General features: G+C 41.8%; 1 protein-coding gene and 1 long non-coding RNA gene across 4 annotated transcripts; both read left to right on the forward strand.

Moving 5' to 3' along the window:
• The first annotated feature begins 10,422 nt into the window (after window positions 1-10,422).
• On the forward strand, window positions 10,423-14,428 carry LOC125725056 (kelch-like protein 10). Of its 3 annotated transcripts, XR_007387291.1 has the most exons (6): window positions 10,423-10,576; window positions 11,122-11,611; window positions 11,986-12,597; window positions 13,118-13,267; window positions 13,751-14,107; window positions 14,195-14,428. XR_007387291.1 is itself a non-coding variant. In XM_049001659.1 (5 exons), exons 1-5 carry the CDS (start codon window positions 10,431-10,433, stop codon window positions 14,240-14,242), a joined length of 1,446 nt encoding a protein of 481 aa, XP_048857616.1. In that variant the 5' UTR covers window positions 10,423-10,430; the 3' UTR covers window positions 14,243-14,428. The 3 variants fall into 3 exon arrangements, 2 of the variants coding, with proteins under 2 accessions (XP_048857616.1, XP_048857615.1); XM_049001659.1 differs by lacking the exon at window positions 13,751-14,107; XM_049001658.1 differs by lacking the exon at window positions 14,195-14,428 and having other exon boundaries at window positions 13,751-14,186.
• Window positions 14,429-22,607: 8,179 nt separating this feature from the next.
• On the forward strand, window positions 22,608-24,194 carry LOC125725081 (uncharacterized). The gene is made up of 3 exons (XR_007387312.1): window positions 22,608-23,634; window positions 23,734-24,034; window positions 24,117-24,194. It is a non-coding gene; the product is annotated as an uncharacterized LOC125725081 (long non-coding RNA).
• The last annotated feature ends 229 nt before the right edge of the window (window positions 24,195-24,423 follow it).

A 24,423-nucleotide genomic window follows, 5' to 3' on the forward strand; every position in this document is an offset into this window, starting at 1 on the left:
CACACAATGACCGAGTAAACAACTGAGCAGAGGCAGGCAGTTAAACAAGCCAATTGGGCTAATAAGAGGATCAAAGTGTGGGACATCAGACAATCGACCAATCACAGAGGGTGCAGGACAACGAGCAACGATTGGAACAATTACCAGGCACCGACCCTAGAAAACACAAACCACAACAAGGAACAAAAATAAATGTAACTAAACGAGAACAGCGGCCTGTACTATGAAGCGGAGTTACTGGCTTATCAGGGTATCTTGTCGAATTTGAGGTAGTCTGGGCAAAATGTAAGTGAACGAATATGAAGTCCATTTAAACTGCGGTACCTTAAATCCGACAAGTTACAGAAACTGCAGCTTGTGCAGTACATCTTAATGAAAGACTTCCAATTTCAGAAATTGTACGGAATTAAACTGAAAATTGTAGTGACGTATCTTGAAATAATATCTGAGAAATCAAATACACAGCTCAGATTCCAAATTTAATTTAAAAGAACACATTTCAGAGATAAGGAATACATTTATGGAGTCTTCAATTTAGCAGCGCCCTCTAGTGGATTCGGTCGAAACGGCATCCCCTTTTAAGGAGGCACGGATCCTGCGAAGAAGCTGGAGAATTAGAAGACAACTTCAGCCTTGTCGCGGTATAACAAAACTTTGGTTGATAAGGTTGAGTCGACACTGCAGGTTCATTTCATACAAGTTTAATATATTTTCCCTAAGAAAGCACCCTGGAATAGTACTAATGAGGTAATCAACGCACATTGTACATTCTTTTACGTTATAACAGTAACACAATCTTTCGGCTATTGTGGCATTGCTCATCCCAAAAATCAATGACATACGCACCAGGCATTTTAAAGAACGTATGCATACAAATAAAAAGCTGTGATACTACAAGCTGGGGAGGCGGGATCCTGCACCCGATCAGCAAAAATCTAATTTACGGTTAGATTATTCAAATTGCGTCTCATTTTTAGGCTCTCCTCAATCCTGATTGTGAAGCTTTCCTGCAGTGTTGTATTTACAGAGAACACCACATTCTTTCATTCCGCAGTCAAGCTGTCCCTTAAGCAACGTCTTATGGGATTGTTCTGGAAGCACGCCTAGAAAAGTACACACGTGTTCTCGTTGTAAGGTTTACCTTTGAAGTCTTCGCAAGATGCTAAGAGTCACCGTTACCACCCACCCAATAGACTGTAATGTCACAGCAATTTCCTTACGCTGCCACCGCCTCTTTTAACCGGTCAGGTCGTCGTCCCCAGATTCCTCACAAAAACCCACACAGAACACGGTAACAAATACACTTTCCTTTATTCTTTACTAAATATACTGTTCATAAAAGATACCAGGTTTAAGTGAATGCAGGCAGGAATACGGGTTATGCTATGTAACCTACGGAGCACCAAGTCAGCAGCTAGCGCCACCCACCATCATGCAGTGTTGCACACCCCCCAAAAGGTCTAAAGCAGGGATAGGTTAGACTTTAACATACCTCGTTATTATGCATAAATAAATGCTCAATACATAAAACACTCCCAATAAGCCACCCACTTTCCACGCTAAACCATGGTAAATATACCTCCCTAATCCCCCCCCCCCTCTCTCTCTCTCTCTCTCTCTCTCTCTCTCTCTCTCTCACACACACACACACACAGGATCTAAGATTAAAACAACCACCGAACTTCCCTCTGTCCAGTAGCCGCCAAGACCATCCCGTATGTCCGTAGATCAGTCTGTGGGTATCTGCGTCCCAAAAGCCCACCGAAAACGCACACAAAGTCTTTCCACACGTCCCTCGCTGGTCACTCCATCCGAAAGTCAATCCAACATGGCACAAAACATCCTTTCTTGTCAACTGAGCATCCAACACCGTCCCTGCCTCACGAAACAACCCCGCCGTCTCTCTCCCCTTCTTGCTTCTAAACAAGGTCCTCTACCCTTAAAACTTCCTCCAGGTGTCATTCAATCAAAATCAAGTCCAGCTAATCCTCTGAACCGCTAAACAGCCACCTGATGACATTTTCTCAATCACATGTCATCACAAGACTATGGGTGCGTTGGACTCGGACTTAGGTCTGTGTGCAGCTGACGGGACGTGGAGCGCCATCTGCCGGCGGCTGCAGGGGTGGAGTATAAACTACTGCTCGAAGTGTGCGAGACCTGACTGCGATGGCAGCACTGCCAGAAGGGTGTAGATGAATCTATACAAATAACACCCGCATGCACATTAAATTTACAGTAACCAAGTCCTGATACAAACTCTCAGCAGTGAAAAAATTAACTATTGTATATAATGGCCCTGTATAAAAAGAGAGTTGCCAGGAAAAAGATCAAATACATTTATTCCAAGGATTCAGAGTTTATTGTCATGTACAAAATACATTGCAATTCGTACTTGAATGCCTTCCTCACAGACTAGACGATTAAACAAATAAAGCAGCACAACATTACAGTAACTAACAATAAATAAACCACTAACTTACGTGTACTATTAGAGCATTTATTTAATTTATTTAAACTTTATTTTTCCAGGTAAATTACCTGAAAGCCCGTTTTCACTGCTTTTTTATAAAGGAAAAGCCTATAGGAAAAATCTAAAACCTTTTAATTATACATGTACTTTATTTCTTTTTCCAAAGGTGATAAAACATTTGTCACAAAATACGCTCCGTGCATACATATGAACTAGTCCCTTAAAGTCCCTTTAAACATCGGTGTTACAAATTTTAACACAATTTCACAGAGCACCATGCAATAGGTATGCTCCATGTACCATTCATGAAAAGAATGGTATTTTAACTGAAATGAATTTACTAAACATCACATATATTGTTTTCTTACATTCAATGTTAGTTTTGTTTCTTTAGCAATGATTTGTCCCCGGCAATGAGCGTCTGTGATGACAGAAAGTTTCATAAATGCATAATTGTGTTAAATTAGAGTACAGGGCTAATAAGAAATATTTCTGAGCTAGATATTAAGTGAACCACCTTAACTTTGGACATATAATGATAATAAAAATAATACTTAAAATTATTAGTATAATAATTATTATTATAGTAGTAGTATAAAAATATTGAAATGGGACCACGTCATTCAAAGGCAAACTAATATTGCAGGGGACTGCCCACAGATCCAAGTGAAAAATTTAATGGGGACCCACTGCCGCAAAAAAAAATATTAAAGCCCTTTCTGTCCTGGTTCCTAGTTCTTAAGTACATATGTGATTATCTGTAGTGGAGGTTCCTCAACTTAAGAATTAGAAAATCCCTTGTTAACTTTGTCTGCAACCCCTATTTTTAATTAAATGACTCACATCTGTGCTGTCCTTCAGGGCTCTGTTAACCGGTGACTGGAAGGATTCAGGAAAACGGGACAACCACTTCCCAGGCGTTTCCCCAGATACGATGCAGCAGATCATCGAGTACACCTACGCGTACTCTGTGCTCGTCACGACTGACAACGTGGAGAACCTCCTGGCGGCCGCCGATCAGCTGAACATCCTGGGCATTGCGCAGCTCTGTAGCTCATTGGATTCTGGCCCGCTAGTACGGAAATTGGGGAACCCTGTCCTACACTATCCATTGCACATACTTCTATGTTTGTGTCACGGTGAACTTTATCTGTAAATCTCCTACCTTGTGCCATGTGCTTCCTGTGGTCGGCTCCAGGTTCACTACGCCCCTGTACTTTCTGGATCTCCATTTCAATCATGTACATCATGACACTCATCACTTTTGAATTGGTTTTCTTAGATATATATCTGTGGCGGCTACAATGGAGCTGATACACATGCTACTGTGGAGTGCTATGACCCACTCACTGGCGAATGGACCATAATCGCTCTCATGAGCACTCGCCCACGTGGCCTTAGGGTCGCTGCTTATCACGGGAAAATTTATGTGGTGAGTGACTCCTTTCTTGCACCTTGAACCATAGGTGACAAGTTTCAAGTTTTACCTATCTGTCTTTGCTACTGTCATGGATTGTGATTCCCTTAAACCAAACAAAATGTTCACTGTCAGAATAACTCACTGTGAAGGCTTATCTGAATGCATGTACAAAATATATACCACCCTCTTTAGCCTCCCTGCATTCATTTCTGGGTTATAAACGAATATGTTGGGGGACTCTGCTACAAGCTCGGGTAGTAAAGTTTCGATTTCTGATCACAGTTTTATATTCTCTAGTTCCAGACATAATTGTTGTTTTTGTCAGTGTCTGTTTAACTACAAATGACATTTTTTGTAATAATAATAATAATAATAAAAGCAAAATATATGAGCATAAGGAGTCTTTTTTGAAGGCTCATGATTTTCCCCTAATTCTGCTGGTTTTCCCTCCACCCTAATCCCTGTCTTTGGTACAGTTAGGTTCACGTGTCTTTAACACAAATGAGTTATAAGCTTGTGAGACAATGGAAGCCTGCTTTCATAGGACTAAAATTCCTGAAAAGTTTGTGACTTTGGTAAAGCTGATATTTGCTTATCCTTTTGGTACCTGAGTGATCACTTGCTTTTGGTGTCTCCCCGGTGGGCGGTTCCAACGGGTCACATTACCTGCGGAGCGTCGAGGCCTATGACCCTGCGATGAACCACTGGCGTGCTGTGGCCCCCATGTTCACGGCACGAGGCCGTTTTGGCATCGCAGTGGTGGATGACCTCCTGTTTGTGATGGGCGGCTCTGATGACGTCTGGGTTACAACCAAGGTGGAGTGTTACGATGCGGGGACAGGCAGCTGGTTTAGCGCCCAGGACATGAGCAGAGCCAACAGAGACTTCAGCTGCTGCGTAGTGCCTGCGCACCCCCGCATCGTACAGCACGCTGCACCTCGGTAGTCCCATGGCCACCCAGGAGGAGATAAACCCACCTGCCTGGTGGGTAACCTCAAGTACACCCCCCCTCAAATTCTTTCCCTAAAATGTACAGTGCTTACAGAACACTGGGATACTTTCTTAGTTTTCTAAGAATGCTGCAATGTAACCACACAAAGGAAACATGTTCAGTCTAACAATTATGTGGGAGCTCATGCATATGCAACAGTGTCTCTATAGCTATTTGGTGAATGCTGGGCTGGGAGGCGGGAAGAGACTAGTTGTCTGTCACCAGGAGTCCGAGTATCAGATGACGGACATTTGTTCCTGTCATTTTCTGCTGTTCTTTTCTGAGACCATGATACCAATAGACACTGCTGCACTTTACCATACAGAGACATCTGGAAGCTGGGGAGGGCATCTGTGCTCCTTCAGCCACAGACAGACTGAGGCAGACGACAGGCAGGAGGACTGGAATAACAACAATTTAATTTGTTTTTCATTGATCATTGTTGACACACCACGAAATGTGAACAACGAAACAACATTAAACAATATCGCTGGATGATTAAAATATATAAAATATATATAATCAGCTGTGCTATGGAATTTGTGTGTGTGTTTTTTAGCTAAAGGGTTAAACAAACACTTAATTATATTCATCATACCATATATGAGTAACCCAGCCTTTGATCAGTTCCTTCACTCTATTGTTACAGATTTTCAGAAAACTACATCAGGATTATTGTTGTGTTTTGCATTTCATGTAAGATATAAAATCGAATCTGTATGTATGAAGTCAACCACCACACAGCGAATCTCCTCGGGATCCTGGCCGGCGACCCCCTAGGTAAATACACGGTCCAGTTCTACGAATCCATCGGCAATCCATCTGCCACAGCTACAGTAGGTGTTACATGTACATGGGCGTCCCCTTGGCCTGGTCCAGCCGCTTGGGTCCTCAGCAATGAGGATCCTGCGACCCGGATCACCCTCAGGGAAACGTGCCACATGGGTGTAGTGCCCTAACTGACAATCCCTCACAATGCAGGTAATGTGCCCCCATTACCTGGAGATGCATGGCTTCATTGATCAAACTATCAATCCTCACTCAAGTTGGCACATTTGGTCTGAACAAAAAAAATTTGCAGGTGGGGGACGAGATTGATCGTGTAACCCAAAAACACGGAAGAAACAAACACAAAAGCACCAGACTCTCAGGTTGGGGGATGGGTGTTGATATTGGAGTACAAAATTAACACAGATGGAAGATGGACAAGTACTTTTGATTTGTGTCCTATTCTCAGTGTATGACGAATTATAATGGCTGTTTGTTAGCCGTTTGCATACTATCTTATGCGAAAACCGGACGACAGAATTCTGTTGTAGTCTAGCTGACTTAGCAAAAAAAATCCCTTACACTATAAGGATTTTTTTTTTTTTTAATCATTATTTAGGTAAGTCACCTTAGTGTAATTACAGAGTAATGCATTGCTTCCAAACACTGATGTTGTGATAGACTATTCAATTAAATGCTTGTTATACATATAATTCTGAATATTTGATAAATTGGGCATAATTATATGTTTGTTTTAAACATGAAAATGATGCATGCATGTATCAGAGTTTTATAGTGGGTTTCTATTCAGGGGCACTTCTGAAACATTTTGGAGCACCCTCTGCCACTGCCACCGCCCAAGATGAGGAGCCGTCCACCTCCTCAGCCACATATGTGTCTCCACAAATGTCTGATCCCGAGGATGAAGAGCCAATAGCAGCCACTTCAGGTGTGATTGTGCGTAGCCTTAGTGTGTGGGTGTGTCGCAAAATATTTTGCAACGACTGTTCCGCCACGATGAATGCTGTGTATTCAAAATAACTTGTGTATACTAATGCAAATGTATGCTCATAGAAATGCCTGGAGCTCAACCCCCTGAGGATGAGCTCCTGCCTACAAAACCTGCAAACTGGCCTTCAGATATCACTGACAGCATTCGAATACAGCTGGTTTGCAAAGGACCTAGTAAGGTAGCACCTGACTTTGTTTTTCCTAGAAATGAGGGTGATGGAAGAAGTTGCCACCAGCAGTATTTTAAGAAAACACTAGTTAGCGGTGAAAAGATGCCTAAAAGCTGGCTAGTATATTCTGAGAAAAACAACAGCCTTTTTTGCTTTTTTTTGTTTTCTAAAAGACACATCAGTTTAACAAGTTCTGGGTTGATAGATTGGAAGCATGCCAGTTCTCTTCTCACCTCACGTGACAATAGTCCTGAACACCATAACTCCATGAAAGCATGGAAAGAGCTGGTAGTGAGGATTAAAAATGGTGAAACAATTAACAAACAAGAGATGGCACTTCTGCAGGCTGACTCGCTGACTCGTCTCACTGCTATCATTCAATTCTCTCGCAACTACAGGGCAACAGGCTTTGCATCTGCACAAATGTCAGCCAAGGATATGTGTGAGGACACGAACGTAGAGGCTGTTCTACAGCAGAAAAGACAGAGATCTGCAAAGCGGCACTTTTCTCACAAATCATTTGATGAGCCATTGAGTGATGACTTAAAGAAGCTGGAGGTGACCTTTTTTAATGTTGTTGTTGATGCTGCAGTGTCTTCCATCCAAGAGAGATTCACCACATTGGAAAATGTGGGAGAGAAATCTGGAGGACTGACACATTTTCCAAATCTCTCAAATGATGACCTCACTGAACAGTGTAAGACCCTCGGTGCTACTTAGCTTTTTCAGGACCAATCAGACTTGGATGCCGGAGAGCTTGCACAGGAGATTAAGAATTCGTCTGACTTACCATCAAAATCTATGACCTGTCTTGAGCTGCTGAACTTTGTGCATGACAGTGAACTCTCAGAAATATACCCAAATTTGTGCATTGCTCTTAGAATTGCAGTTACTCTACCTGTAACTGTGGCTTCAGCAGAGAGGAGCTTTTCAAAGCTGAAACTTGTGAAGACATATCTGAGGTCCACTATGTCTCAGGAACGCCTCACTGGCCTTGCCATCATCAGCATTAATCATGCAATTGCTGGCCAGATTTCATATGACATTATTGATGACTTTGCATCAAGGAAGGCAAGGAAGGTCCTGATTTAGATGACAATTATTTCATATCACTGTGTGTTGTGCGAAGTGCAATCATGTTAATTGTGTCATTTAGGAATGCCTTATTTTAATTGTATCTGCCTTTTATACTTATTCAATATAATAATTTTATATGTATGTCTTATTTTGACTTCTGTGCGTGCTTGTTTTATATTTAAAGTTCTATTTGATGATGAGATGATGATGAGAACCCTTTATTGCTGTTGCAATACACCATGTCACTAGTGACAAGTACCGGCGAGAAACTGGCCATCAACCGACCATACATTTTATATGTATGTCTTATTTTGACTTCTGTGCGTGCTTGTTTTATATTTAAAGTTCTATTTGATGATGAGATGATGATGAGAACCCTTTATTGCTGTTGCAATACACCATGTCACTAGTGACAAGTACCGGCGAGAAACTGGCCATCAACCGACCATACATTTTATATGTATGTCTTATTTTGACTTCTGTGCGTGCTTGTTTTATATTTAAAGTTCTATTTGATGATGAGATGATGATGAGAACCCTTTATTGCTGTTGCAATACACCATGTCACTAGTCACAAGTACCGGCGAGAAACTGGCAATCAACCGACCATACATTTTATATGTATGTCATATTTTGACTTCTGTGTGTGCTTGTTTTATATGTAAAGTTATATTTCTTCCAATTTATATGTTAGTTATTATGTTTGTTTGTGTGTGTATATATCTATATCCAGTTAAATTCAGTATGGTTCGGACAACAGTTTTTTTTACGATAAAATATGTTAATGTACAATCCTTAATATGTCTTGTGTGTGTGTGGGTGGGTAAAAATAATTAATTTACTTTGGGATTTTAGATACAGTAAGATATTATACACAGACCTAAATAATTACATAAACACAATCGTTGCTGTTTCAGTTCTCTTCTACCATTTATATTGTCACAGTGAACTATATCCTAAGATGTACTTGTACAACGTTTGTATATAGTATAGCATGAAAAATAATAATAATAAAAAAACTCAGCCAGAGTGGAATTGTTTATATATATATATATATAAATATATAAAACACTCCTGCGCTCTTGCGTTGTGTACACCCAAAATGACGATTCCACCATACACTGCGCTAGGCTATATCGAGTGTGATGTTAGCTGCAAAAGACGCAAGCTGATCCCAACTTCACTTTGCTACACGTCCACTGTAAAAGCAGGGCCACAAATAAAACACAACCTACGTCTCTGTGCTCAATTCAAACGGAAAATGTCGCCAAATCCATTCGCCATTTCACTATGTGCTGGCTAGTCATGGCGCGAGCATTAGCGACGGACGCGAACAGCTTCAGCTTATCTTGCCACAATTCAGCTCGACTGTTTAAACTTCAGCGAAACACAACATTCTGTGTTAAGTGAGAATTCTAACGAGAAATAATAATTACTTACATCGTTCAATGGGTGCCCTCGGAATATCTGTCCTGCCGCTACTCCCATCCACCTCTAACTTAACTCGTCCATCTGTGTGGAGGTGCGCAAGAACGATGGGTGCCGCGAAGCTGCAGGAAAACAAACTTAAAAACCTGCACGGAAATATATTAAACTTGGAGGAGTTAGTCGGCAGAAGTGAGGAATTACAAAAAAAAAAAAAAAAAAAAAAAACGATTTCTCAAGAAAAGATCATAAAACAGGAAAATGGTCAATAGCTCATGGAGTGATATTGCACACTGTACCTTGATTGTAGCATAACTGCTCTATAATATATAATCGATTATATGCAATAGTGTTCAGGATTTGGGTGAAGTGTACTGTACACAGCACAATAATCATTGTGATAATTCCACACTTGCTGCAATATGTTTTCATGACTGTATTGGGGATATTTGCGGTCCGAAAAATACGTCCACCTTGTGCTAAATGTGGACCAAAACAGACGGACTACGCAGCCCAATTTTCAAGGACCATTTTTGTTCTAAATAAAGGCCACAACGGGCCGACCAGATTTAGCCCATAAAATAATGTCCTGTGGACATTTGTTGCTCAGTGGCTTATGTTTAAGGTGGAAACTAGGGAATAAGATACGAACTTTAGCCTCGTTCCTGACAGTCATGTAAAGGACCTTTTTTGTTTTTCATTTTTAGAAACGTAGCCGAGGAGAAAAAATATGAAAACATTTTTTTATTAATTAAGGAACTATTTTATTTATTTCGGGAATTCGTGATTTGACAATTCACACATAATACAAAACGTAAATGCTAAGATAAGCACGGTATACATTTTTCAAAAGTGATGTTAAAAACATTTAACTTATTCTTCTTGTACAGCTGATTGCGCATAGAAAATATTTCTCCCCCAATCAATTTCGAATCTCAAATATAGATTTAAAAATAAACGTTACTGTATCTTAGAACACTGTGACGCAAAAGTGCGGTTTTTGCGTATTAGAACGTATGTACACGTCATTTCGACTGGTATAAAAAGGAGAAAGAGATGAGACATCCACATTTTTGAATAATGATGGCACACGACATGGAGCGAGTACTGATGTCCCCGGCTTTCGAAGTGTTCAACAAGCTTCGGCTCGCAGGGCAGCTTTGTGACGTGGTCCTCATCGCAGACGGTGTTCAATTCAACGCCCATAGAGTGATTCTGTGTGGCTGTAGCTCCTACTTCCAGTAAGTAGCTGTGACCCATATATGAAGATGCGAAAACAGCAAGGAGTCAGTTTTTATCTCTCGTTAGCAATGACTTCTCCTTGGCAATAAGGCTCTAGCATGACAGAAAGTTTATATTAATGTACATTATATTAAATTATATTAATGTAGGTCAGTGCTGATCAGAAATATTTTTAAGTATACAGTACCACCTTAACGTTTAACATATAATAATAATAATAATAATAATAATAATAATAATAATAATGGTATAAATATATAAAAAGGGGACCATGTCCATCAGGCAAAAACAAAGTATTCCGGGGCACTTGCCCACCAGCCCAAGTGAAAAATATTAAAGGGGGAGCTAATGTTGGAAAAATAAGAGTTAAAGCCCCTGGTCCCTAGTTCTTAGATGCCTATGTGATCATCTGTAGCAGGGCGTCCTTATCTCTGGTTTATTTCCATTTGGGGGTCCCTGGTTCAGAAGATTTAGAAAACCCCTTATTTAACTTTGCCTGCAAAACCCATATTTATTAGATGAGTCACTTCTGGATTGTTTTCAGGACTCTGTTCGCCAGTGACTGGAGTGATTCAGGAAAGCGGGAGTACCAACTCCCAGGCATTTCCCCAGAAACATTGAGGCAGGTCATGGAGTACGCCTACACGTACTCTGTGGTCATCACAGCTGACAATGTGGAGAACCTCCTGGCAGCTGCTGAGCATCTTAGTGTCCTGGGCATCGTGCAGCGCTGCTGTGACTTCCTGCATGAGCATCTCTGCCTTGACAACTGTGTTGGGCTTGTCAAAATCGGAGATGTCTTCTGCCTCAAGGAGCTGCACCAGTCTGCATTCAAATTCCTCCTGAAGAACTTCAAGGAGGTTGCCATCAACTCAAACGAGTTCCTAGAACTCACGCTCGAAGAACTTTGTGACATCATGGAGCGGGATGAACTGAATGTCAGAGAAGAGGATGTGGTGTTTCACGCCATCCTCCGGTGGATCGAGCACGAGCCTGCCACCCGAGAGGCCCACATTTCAGTTCTGTTGCCCAAGGTGAGTATAGTTATACTATGTTCGCATTGACTTGTGTATATAACAATAGAATGCTCATTGAGTGAAGTCCTTATTACTGTAGCTAGAGACTGAACCTCCATTTTCATGTCCCATAAGTCTACAACCAAGGCTTCCAGGTATTACACCTGGGAGGAGAGTGTAACAAATAATGGAAAACAACACACTCAAATGTCTTACATGAAATAAGTGTTAGCTGACACATCTGAGACTTTCTATGTAAATGGCTTCAGCTAAAGAAATTAAAATTTGCACTTACTGCTGAATCCTTAATGTTAGGAATTGCTCATCTCCAGAGATTCACAGAAAGCACTAAGGAACTCATGGGAATTCTCTCATTCTTGTTTCCTGTGTAGGTTCGCATGGCTCGTATGGATCCAGAATATTTCATGAAGATCGTCAAAAACAACGATCTAGTGAAGGCCAATGCGGCGTGCAGGCGAATTATCAGTGATGTCATGAAGGTCATCTATGATCTTGATGATGAAAGTCCACTCTCTGACTTTGAGAACCCGCTGATCCGCCCACGCTTGCCCTCTGATGTTTTGCTGGCTATCGGTGGATGGAACATGGGCACTACTAACTGCATAGATGCGTATGACACACGGGCCGACCGCTGGGTGGATATCACGCAGGAGGAGCAGAGCAACCTAGCTGGTCATGGCACGGTGTACCATGATGGATTTGTGTACTGCATTGGGGGGTTTGATGGCCAAAACCTCATTAATACCGTGCGCAGATATGACCCGATAACACGAGCATGGCAGCAGATGGCCCCCATGCACTGGCATCGCTGTAATGTTAGTGTGGTTGTGCTCGATGGGTTCATCTACGCCATGGGTGGCCATATTGGTTTCAGGCCCCTCAACAAAGTTGAGCGCTACAACCCAATAACCAACGAATGGACCCAGATCGAGCCCATGAATGAGAGGAGAAGCGATGCCAGTGCCACCACCCTGAATGGCAAGGTAGGGTAATGGGAGGGCGTCTGACTGTGTTTACCCTCATCTTCCCCTTGAAATTGAGTATTTTACACAGTCATGAGTTCTCTTTCTCTTCAGATTGCTGATTTTAATCCATAATTACTATGTTCAATAAATTTAAGTATTTGCATAAATGCATTATTGGGCTCCATTAGGGGCACATTGGGTAGTGCTGTGGTGTCATATCCAAGACTTGTGAGATAGATGAAATGGTGTTCCCATGTCAGGTTTCCTTTATTCTGTTCCTGGGGGAGCAGAATTCAAAACTCTTTGCAGATTTCCCTTTTCAAACAGCCATACTAAACCTGAAAATTAGCTGATTATGGTGTGTTTGAGAAGGGAAATCTGCAAACTGTGTTCCTCCAGGACCGGAACTGGGGAACCCTGTCATACACTATGCATAGCATATACTTTTATTTTTGAGTCACAATGAACTTCATCTGTAACCTCCAAACCCCAGTCATATACAGTATAACGGTGTTCACAGTTAAATTGTTTTTCATAGATATACATCTGTGGGGGCCACAGTGGAACAGAGAGCCTTTCTACAGTGGAGTGCTTTGACCCCCTCACTAATGAATGGAGCTTGATCACTCCAATGAGCACTCCCCGTCACAGCCTTGGAGTCACGGCGTATAAAGGGAAGATCTATGCGGTGAGTGATTCCTTTCTGTGTCAAATCTCACATTTTACCTGTAAGACTCATGGTTTTTTTGTCTTTGCTGCTGTGTCTTTCATTGTGATACATTTAAACCAAACAAAACAGTTAAATGCCAGAAATTTTCTCTAGTTCCAGATATAATTGGTCAGATTGTTGTTTTTTTCAGTGTCTGATTAGCTTCAAGTGTTCGTTTTAAGTAATAACAATAAAAAGCAAAATATATTAGCATAAGGAGTCATTTTTGATGGCTCACAGTTTTCACCGAATCATACAAGTTTTCTGTTGCCCAAATCCATGTTTTCATTGCATATAGGTTGACATGTGTATATAAGCTTGTGTCATTTATAGACAATGGGAGGTTCTAAGGAGCCTGCTTTCATAGGGTGAAAATTGCTTAAGAGTTCATGACTTTGGGAAAGTTGATGTTTGCCCATCCTTTTGGCAAGCAAGTGATAATGAATCTTTGGCATCTCTCAGGTGGGCGGTATCAACAGGCCTGATCACCTGCAGACCATGGAGGTCTATGACCCTACTACAAACCACTGGCATGCTGTGGCCCCCATGTCCACACCACGCTGTGAATTTGGCATCGCAGTGGTGGACGACCTCCTATTTGTGATGGGCGGCCACGATGGGTTTGGGGTAACTAACAAGGTGGAGTGTTATGATGCGGGGACAGGCAGCTGGTTTCGTGCGCAGGACATGAGCAGAGCCAGAAAACACTTCAGCTGCTGCGTAGTGCCTGCGCACCCCCGCATCATAAAATACGCTTCACCTCGTTAGTCCCTGATGGCCACCAAGGAGGAAACCCATCTGCCCACAACAGCATGCCCAGTACGTAACCTCATTTACACCCCCCACCCCGAATTCTTTCCCTATAACATGCAGTGAGTTTCTATAAACACCTCTTTTTTTCCCCAGACTCTGCTTCCTCATTGGAAGGTGTGTTGGTGCGATCGAGGTCTTTGAAGTCAAGGCTGTCCGGAAGTCATTTTCCATGGCCTCGCTAAACTCCTCCCACACCTGAGTTTTTGCCTCGACGACCGCCGAAGCCGCATCCCATCATTTCATCACCGCTGTCCACCAGCGGGTTCGGGGAATGCCGCCACAACAGGCACCAACCACCTTACGGCCACAGCTCCAGTCAGCCGCCTCCACAACGGAGGCATGGAACAAGGCTCATTCGGACTCAATGTCCCCTGCGTCCTCCAGGACATGGGAGAAGCTCTGCTGGAGGTCGGAGTTGAATCTTCTCCTGACATTGCATACTTAAAATAAAGTTCTCTTTTTTATATTATCTAGTTTGTGAAAGCGTCATAAATTTCCCATTTTGGATAAATGTTGTTTGAATATACTCCTTCATTCTCGTTTGACGGTTCTCTTCAGAAATTCCGCTGCAACCATTGGTGATTACTAATTAAGCACTAAGGTTTTTCGTAATCAATTGAAATACTGGTTTAGTGCAGCCCCTTCCCCTGGGACCTACAGTAAACATAGCCAGCAACTTGAATTTGGAGATGGGATGTTACCTCTGCATTGATTACAGTATGTACTGTACACAATATTATTATATTGTGGGTGTCAGAGTTTGCGTGTGCGAACGGGCAGGCTGGCAGGAAGGAGGCAGGGAAGGACGAAGCAGGGAGGTAGAATACGGGGAAAACTGGGGTTTTATTAGGGGGAAGACGGCTATGGGCAGAACGGGACATGACAACAGCACTAACATCAATGACGGACATCGGACAGGGCAAGATGTGGACTGATATAGACAAAAGACATGGCGAAACGACAAGGTACAGCTAGGCATGATAGGGGAAGAACACGTGGATAATCAGGGGGCGTGGCACACAACGATCGTATGAGCCGGGCATGACAGTGGGTCTGTGTTCATAGTGGGGTACTGTAGGGTTCAATTTTAGGACCAGTACTGTTCCTAATTTACATTAATGATATTGACAGCAATACATACAGTAAACTGGCTACATTTGCAGACGACACCAGGGTGGGTGGCGTAGCAGATATTGATCTAGCAGCGGAGAGGCTACAACGGGATCTGGATTTAATTAGTGACTGCGCTGATACCTGTCAGATGAAATTTAACATACAGTAGATACATGTAAGATAATCATGCAGAGAGCAGAAATATAAAGTACTTGTATTTTATGGGTTCCACTGAAATAAAGGTAGCTGATTATGAGAAAGATCTCGATGTGTATCTTGATGCTTCTATGTCCCACTTTCGCCAGTGTGGGGAAGCAATAAAAAAGGCCAATAGGATGTTGGGTTACAAGTCTAGGTGTGTGGAGTTTAAGACAAGGGAAGTGATGCTACGATTATACACTGCTCAAAAAAATTTAAGGAACACTTTTTAATTAGAGTATAGCATCAAGTCTTTTAAACTTCTGGGATATTGATCTGGTCAGTTAAGTAGCGGAGGGGGTGATTAATCAGTTTCAGCTGCTTTGGTGTTAATGAAATTATGAACAGGTGAACTAGAGGGGTAACAATGAGATGACCACCAAAACAGGAATGGTTTAACAGGTGGAGGCCACTGGCATTTTTTCCTCCTCATCTTTTCTGACGGTTTTTTCACTAGTTTTGCATTTGGCGACGGTCAGTGTCACTACTGGTAGCATGAGGCGATACCTGGACCCTACAGAGGTTGCACAGGTAGTCCAACTCCTCCAGGATGGCACATCAATACGTGCCATTGCCAGAAAGTTTGCTGTGTCTCCCAGCACAGTCTCAAGGGTATGGAGGAGATCCCAGGAGACAGGCAGTTACTCTAGGAGAGGTGGACAGGATCATAGAAGGTCCTTAACCCATCAGCAGGACCGGGATCTGCTCCTTTGTGCAAGGAGGAACAGGATGAACACTGCTGGAGCCCTACAAAATGACCTTCATCAAGCCACTGGTGTGAATGTTTCTGATTGTTTGGACTTCATGAGGTTGGCTTGAGGGTCCAACATCCTCTAATGGGCCCTGTGCTCACTGCCCAGCACCATGGAGCTCGATTGGCATTTGCCATAGAATCATACCTGTCAAGTATCCCGTTTTGGCCGGGAAAGTCCCGTAATTTACCCTTCTTTCCCGCCGTCCTCCCGTATTAGTATTTTCCCGTAAATGTCCCGTATTTTAACCTGCGTTATTAAAAAAAAAAAAAACGTCCCCCCCAAAATCTGAGCTCTGTCACTAGCCTCGCGATAACTACCACCTACAGTAGCCTACTACGCGGGAAAAAAACATGGGAAAAAAAGAAGAAAACAGACAGATGATGGACGCCAGGACAGAGAAGGAAGGCACTCCTGCCAAAAAACCAAAACCCTCGTGTAAATACCGCGATCAATGGGACAACGAATTAATTTTTCTGAAGAAGAGCAGGGTGGGGGCAGTCACGCGTTTTGTAAAATTTGTAACTGCGACTTTAGCATCGCACACGGGGGAAGGAATGATGTTGCCAGCATGACAAATCCGCCAAGCACAAGCGCCGGCTAAAGGCACAAAAACATGCCCAGGCGATGTCAGCATTCGTGACGAGAAATGCCACTGAGGCAGACCAGGTCACAAGTGCAGAGGTAAAAATGGCAATACTGTGTGCCAAAAACAACATTCCTTTCTCCTTCCATGATGACTTCAACAAGTGTGTAGCTGACATGTTCCCGGACTCCGCTATTGCACGAAAATACTCAACGGGAAAAACGAAGGCTCCTTTGTTTCCTGTCTGCCATTATTGGACAAACTGATCACCTGGATTAATTAGTTTGTCCAATAATGGCAGACAGGAAACAAAGGAGCTGCCTTTGAAGTTCAGGAAGTAGTGCAGCTGTGCATAAAGCCAGTTGTAGTTTATAAGTGGTTGACAAGTGGTGATTAGCTTTCTTGTCGCCTGTCTTAAAATGTAAGGGATACTGCAGCTTGGTTGGGGTGGTGGGACTGCTCGCGGCGGGCGCCGGAAAATTTCCCTTATTTTCAAATCCAAAACTTGACAGGTATGATAAGCACCCATTCTTAAAGCCAAATTGCCATAATATGTGAACTTTTCGTAGTTACTTGGCGTTTAGGTGCACTGAAAAATGTTCCTATGTCCATTTTCCTTTTCTCTGTCATTTTATCTAGTTTATGACACTGTAAGGCAAGGCGAGTTTATTTATGCTGTAGCCATTTTATACACAATGGTAATTAAAAGTGCTTTACATAAAGAAAGTAAAACTATCATAAAATAATCACAACAATAAAAACAAGGAATTAAAAAAGGTTTAAATTTGTATTTAAAATGAATTAAGACACTTAAGAACAGAATAGAAACTGATTATACAAAAAAATACAGTGGGGTCAGTTCGGACGTAGCACAGTGCTCATTTAGTAAATGCACAGCTAAACAATATGCTAACTGTGGCCGTTAATGTTAAGTTAATATTATGCCAAGTCGTCACAAATAAAACAATGCATTGGAAACGGCTCTGGCGCGTTAGTTGCAGTGCACTAGGGAACAAGTTATTGTAAACAAGCGAACGTTAACTAAATAAGTAATATTTTAATCGCTAATATATCTGATTCATGGAAAATTACATCGGTAATCAGCATTTTTGCCGAAACTAATTTATGAATGAGTCTGCATTAACTACATTAAAGATAATCGCTTTATTTAAATTAAATAAAATACTCTACTTATTGGAGTTCAACATTAATAGAGCCGCAGCCACACACCTGACTCGTGTGTGTAGAGTAGGTGAGATGAACTGGGAAAGCAGGCAGCGGGCCAAACCACTGTGAGGAAGGGGGGGGGGACGCAACTGTTTCTAAAGGCATTGTTTGCGTTTGTTTTATTTTCTACCTACACAATTATTTTAGGTATACATACATATATTTTTCACAATAGAGAGTGCGTTTTTTTAAATAATTTATTGGGGGGGGGGGGGGGGGGGGGGCATGTTCCCTCCGTCCCCCCCCCCCCCCCGCGATTTACGCCCATGATTATAATGAATAATTGTGGGGTTTATTGCTTCCGTAGGATAAGCGGTTTGGAAAATGGATGGATGGATGGATGGATGGATTATAATGAATAATTGTGGGGTTTATTGCTTTCGGGATAGGCTCCGGACACCCCGAGACCCAGTAAGATAAGCGGTTTGGAAAATGGAAATGGAAATTGTGGGGTTTATAGAAAAAAACTGTGCTAGCGATTATAACTAACATGGAATAGGAAACAACAGCGCTCCACAAGTGAAAACCCAGATGAATGCTACTGAGAACTGTGTTAACACTGATAAAACTAAGAGTATTTTTTTAGTTCTGTGCAACATTGTTTTTTTAAAAATGTAATAGTCAGCTTGAAGCATTTACCTTATTACGAAAGCAATGCCCCAAATTACTTAAACATTTTAAGTAAACATTTTACCATCCATTACCGTAAGGGTTCCCAGCCCCCGGTCAGTGTACCGGTACAGTCCGCGCTCAGTGCTCAGGGGGGGGGGCGGGCTGTGCCTACCGTCCTGTTTATTACGGGTTCGCGCCGTATTAAAAAGAAAACTGTCTGTATTGTTTAGTGCCGGATTTCCGTTCGCATAGCCAATCTCCCACCATTCCGCATATTTTATCGTGGACACCCCGGCAAATTACACCGCCGTTTTAGGGATCAGTGACATTTTTTGAAGTTTGGGAAGATTTTACTAACCAAATAGCTGTCTATCATCATCACTTCGATATAAGAACACCTCCAATAAAAATAAAGACCACAAGTTTTAATGACATTAAAAACATGCAATAATTTTATCGACATGTACTACATTAGTATAGTATAAAAGAGAAAATAATCAAAGTTGCATAATATAATTTGAAGAATAAAACGAAATTTTGGAGAGCTAACAAACTGCTCAATTGAGCGCCATTTTCATTCGTAGAGTTTGCTGTACTGCAAACGGTAAAGAATATTTACGTTGTTTCTATGGAAACTACTCCCACTGTCCGCTTAACATTAGTGTAATAGTACGTACGTTGAAACTGGCTAATGAGCTGTATTACGCTACGTGCGTATTACGTCATAACTCGTGCGTAGAGTCCATTTTTCCGGGGAATGTCGAAGACGTACTATGTAGTTCAGATGTAGAAAGTTCTACTTTTCTTTTAAATGTTAAAGAAAGTTTCATAAAAACAAATTGTATAGCGAATGTTCAGTACAATAGGAAGCGTTATTTTGTTCAAGCAAATGGAGCCGAGGCATAATATTTAAAGGAATGTTATTCAAAGGTAATAAGCTTCCACCACACTGCAGCTTAAATACATGCGTAATGAGGCAAAATACCGCTTTCTTAAATTAATTACATGATACGTGAATGTCCTGCTTTGTCTTCCAATAAGATAAGCTCGGTGGCTGTAAACACTCATACATTTAGCTGATACAAATTAATTTTGTACTTTGGAAAAAAAAGTAGCTGATTTTGGCTTGTTGAGGCTTCCACATATGACAAGATGGCACTGCCTGAGCATGCTTTTAGAAATGTACTGGAGTGCCACTAGCAGGCAAGCAAGTTACTTTGCAACTTCTAGAGCACAGCAATGGTGTTTGACATCCTGTTAGCTATATACGCAGGGATGGATATAACTGGTAAGCATTCAGCATTCAGCAACTGGTAAGTACGCATTCACCTTCAAAAGCGATATGTGCAGCAATCGGTTGTTGTAACAGTGTGAATTCGTACGTACTTTATGTGCATTTGCGGCGATATGACAAGAAATTACCGTGCATTTTAACCTCTATTTTCCTCTCTTCTTTATATTACGTTTTCTCTGCTTTATTTCAGTCAGTCTAACATATTGCGCCACAGCCTTCAACCCAAATTTTCATAGCAGACTTCAGTTAGGAGTACGCCTTAGTAATGATTAACCTGGGACTCACCAGGGAGGTGTAGGGGGATACTATTGTAAATTGCTTAGTTTTAACTATAACAGCCTTAATAATCCTATCAAACACAGTGAAATACTGCAATACCTTTATCGCTGAAGGGCTCGTATGATGCTCTTTCAAGAAACTCATTTTAAACCATCAGACGACAGGTGTGGATGTGCAGATTACATCTATCATTCTACAATCTTTCTGCTGTAGAGCAAGGGATGTAACAATATTGTTGCATACATCTATTCCCTTTGTTCTTTGCATATCTGATGTGGATTCCCGATCCAAATGGGAGATCTGTCATAATTACTAGTTTATTGTTCATTACGCCTGTACTATTGGTTAACGCATGTGCTCCTAATTGTGATGATATTTTCTTTAAGCGTCTGTTCTCACTGGTACCTGATACCTCTAAATATCACCTTATCTTGGGGAGTGATTTAAATTGTCGCTTTAATCCGAAATTGGATCATCCATCCCCCAAGATAGCTCTGCCTTCAAAATCTGTCGAAACGATCAATTCTTTTACCAACAAATTTAATGTGTCAGGTGTTTTCACAATTTTTTAATCCCACTCGAAAAGAGTATAGTTTTTTTCTCTGAGATTCATCACACGTTTACCCAAATTGACTATTTCTTAGTTGATAAGACTTCTTGCTCAATATCTGAGTAGCTATGATAAAATAGCTTTCTCAGATCATGCTCCAGTCTCCTCGAAAATTTTGTTAGAACATGGTGTCCTTGACGGTTCAACACTCAGTTGCTTTCCTTGTTGATTTTATTTCACAACAAATTGCCAATTTTCTTTCTTTAAATAAATCTCCAGATGTATTTGTTTCCATATCGCTGGAAACCTTGCAGACTGATACCAGTGGGCAGATTATCTGATATGTAAGCAATGATAGAAAGCTGTGGAAGGAGAAGATGGCATATTTAACACAGCGTGAAGCAGATCTTGACAATTGATATGTTTCTCCCTATCTGATGATGTTTATAAGGAGCATCTAACGATACAAGCAGAGTTTGAATTTCTAGTGTCTCAACATACTGCTGAACTACTGATGCAAACAAGGTCTCATTATTACGAGCAAATCCTCTAGAAATGAATAATGCATTCAAGTTTTTCTCCTCTCACTTGTTGTCTAGAGTTCAATAGTTTCTTTAGGGATTTAGCCATTCCTTCATAGGAATGTGTGGCTGTGAATGATTTAGATGTCACTATCACTCTCACTGTAACTGAACTGACCACCATGGCGGCTGCTTCGCAAAGTGGTTAATGTCCCAGACCCGATGGCTTTCCTTCCGAGTTCTATAAAAAGTTATGGCCCCAGTTGTCCTCTCTCCTATTGGACATGTTCAACAACCTGAACCTCTTGCCCAAGCTAATATTTCTCATGCTAAAAAAGGGGAAAGATCCTTATTCTTACACCTCCTTTCACCTAAAGGCTTATTGAATACGGACTAAGATCCTGTCCAAAGCACTGGCCCTTCAGGCTTGTTTGACCAGATTGAGGTCCTTGTCAGAATTTTGTTGGTGGTTCCAGTGTCCTCATTTGAAGCTGAGAGGAGCTTCAGTGCATTGCGCAGACTAAAGACATGGCTAAGGGCTACTATGGGCCAAGATGCACTTAACAGTCTGTTAGTCTGCAATATGCAGAAAGACGAGCTGGACAACTTTAACATAAACAACATATGAGTTTGTGGGGCCCAGTGATACCAGGAAAAACACATTTGGTACTTTTGTTTAGTGTCTATTCATTAATGTAAGTTTGCTTTAAATTGCAGATGTTTTTTTTTGTTGCATAGAACAGTTACTGTAAATCGATAATTTAATTGTTGATTTTGATACAAAACATTACTTATTTTATATCTTTTTCACAATAATAGTCATGTTTAAATTTTATTGTATGTTGATGGCTTGACCGTAAACAACATAACAAAAAATGCAATAAATAGTTTTGAAGAAAAATCTGCTTTGTCATTGAACCTGAGAAAAACTTTGAAAATAAGCATAATGACACAGTCTCCATGCTACAATAATAATGACAGAAATAAAGTTTTTCACTGTGGGGACAAATCTTCATAAGTACAATTTGACTGTATTATTTGTGTCCCCTTCAAAAATTGCTTATGAGAAATTTTATATCTATTGTCCCCCCCCTACTGTTAAATAAAATTTATGCCCATGATTATAATAATTATAGCAACTGTATTTTGTGTATGGTTGAAGATCTGTCTGGTCTTTATTCATTTAATTATCACTGTAAATAGCTGGTTAGCTATCTATCATTTACTCCTCAGAAAGCAAATTCAGACAGCGGTTGCCTGGATCAACACCCAGTACTGGGATGCCTGGTACCTGTGTGACGAGGTGATCGACTGGGGAGACGGTGTGGAGGAGTGCTCACGAGCGACACCCCCACTGTCCAGGTTGGGGGGGATAAGGAGGGATTGGGAAGGGCTACTTGGGAAAATGTGGAGGTATCAGAAAGGGGCCTCCAATGGTGAGATGGAGGGGGCGGAGGCTGGTATGAATGGAATGCATATGGTAAATGGAGGTGAGGAGAATGGATGTGAGGTAAGAGTGAATGTGGAGGAGGTTAAGGGAGAAGGAGAGAAAAGTAGAGGGAATGCTTTGGGATCTATTGTGTCACAAGGAGGCAGATCATGGCTGGAAACCATTCAGGAAGAAGGATGTGAGGAAGAAGAAGAAACTGAGGTGGCGTTTCAGGAGGCACAAGACGCTGAAGTTGCCCAGTTGGACAGATGGTGTCCATGTGGCTGGTGTAAGGTGGGGTAGGAGGCTTCTGAACCATGTGTTAGGCCTAGTGCACTTATGGATTGTGCTTGTTTGTTATAATGAAATAAGCTTATAAACTAAACATAATATATTTTAAAGGTACGTGTTTATATCAGTATCTACATGTAAAGGGAGCAGACACAGGAAAAAGGTATTGAAGACCCTTGATATGATATTGCTGTTTTTGTTTTAGATTCCAAAGTTAACCCTTTATTTAATTTATCCCTTTTCCCCAAGTAGAATAATGCATGTACTTGTAATCTGTATTATTTTGCTTTGGAGTCGGAAGTTCCAAAATCACCAGGCAAGTTATTTGATTGTATGTGTTTTAACTACTAGAAAGATGTAAATGATAAGCCTTAAGATTTATTTAAAATTAATTTATTGTTTTTTTGTAAATTAAAAACAGGAACCCTCATGGACCAAGACTTGAGGGCATTTGTACAATCCACCTGTACAACTTTAACTGGTTCTGCAGTCTTTTTCTCCCCACAGCCTCTGCTTGTTCCCTTCTTCTCTTTCTGTCTTCCCTCCAGGAGAGCTCCTCAGGCATCTCCTGCCTGTAATTCCTGGGAAATGCCACCTGCCACCCATCCTTGGAAGCGTCGCCCATTCTCAGGATCTCATGCGTCACCATTCATCACAGTCACAGCGCTTGCAGACATCTGGGTAAAAGGAAAAGCCCATTTTTTTAAAAACTTGCACGTTAAATTTTCCTCTAATTACCATTTTATTCTTTTAAATTTTATTATGTTTATTTACATTTAGTATGGATTAAGGCATCACCAGCCTGGCATCAGACTCTCCAGACAATGCCAGCCCAGAGGGGGCTGACCTGGAGGACATTCCCCCGGAGGACATGGAGTGGGAGCCTCCAGGTCTTGCCCTGAGTCCGACTCCGTGGTGTCAGCCCCGTGGCCAAAGTTTCCCCAGCCGAGGAGGCTATCGCCGCGACAACGGCAGGGTCAACGGAAATCCAGTCGTGAGCTGAGGTCCAGGAGGAAAAAACGAGGTTATGCTACCCAGACCTGCCTCCTGATCCAGGCTTGGTCCAAGATGGTCTTTCAGGGTATCCCATTCAATGATTCCCAAAAGGAACCACATCCGGTCTCCTCATGGCGCTGGTACTGACCTGTGTTTTTGTTTTGCAGGGTCCCTGGTTTGGTCCAGTTCCTGTCCTGCCTGCCCCTCGACACCCTCTCTCTGCCAACCCCTCGCCGTCTACCGATGCTGTTCTTCCCTCGGCTGCCGCAGACGAGTGGAGCTTCTACAGACCCAGACAGGACTCCAAAGGCCCCCCTGGCCGTGACCCTTCTGCGGCACCCCGGAGCCCATCAGAGGCCCTGAACTGTTCACTTTACCTCCCATGCTACCTAGTGTCTTGCCCCTCCTAATACCTCAGTCTTTGGTCTGTAGTCTTGCTTCCCCGTGGCTCTCCCTGGTTTCACCTCTTAGCCT

The sequence above is a fragment of the Brienomyrus brachyistius genome, unplaced genomic scaffold (genome assembly GCF_023856365.1).
Source record: "Brienomyrus brachyistius isolate T26 unplaced genomic scaffold, BBRACH_0.4 scaffold60, whole genome shotgun sequence".
Taxonomy (NCBI): Eukaryota; Metazoa; Chordata; class Actinopteri; order Osteoglossiformes; family Mormyridae; genus Brienomyrus; species Brienomyrus brachyistius.

Coding starts and splice junctions, on each gene's coding strand:
- LOC125725056 (XM_049001658.1), top strand. CDS start 10,431: ATGGAGCGAGTACTGATGTCCCCGGCTTTCGAAGTGTTCAACAAGCTT. Junction 12,598..13,117: donor CCACCACCCTGAATGGCAAG/GTAGGGTAATGG, acceptor TGTTTTTCATAG/ATATACATCTGTGGGGGCCA. Junction 13,268..13,750: donor ATAAAGGGAAGATCTATGCG/GTGAGTGATTCC, acceptor GGCATCTCTCAG/GTGGGCGGTATCAACAGGCC.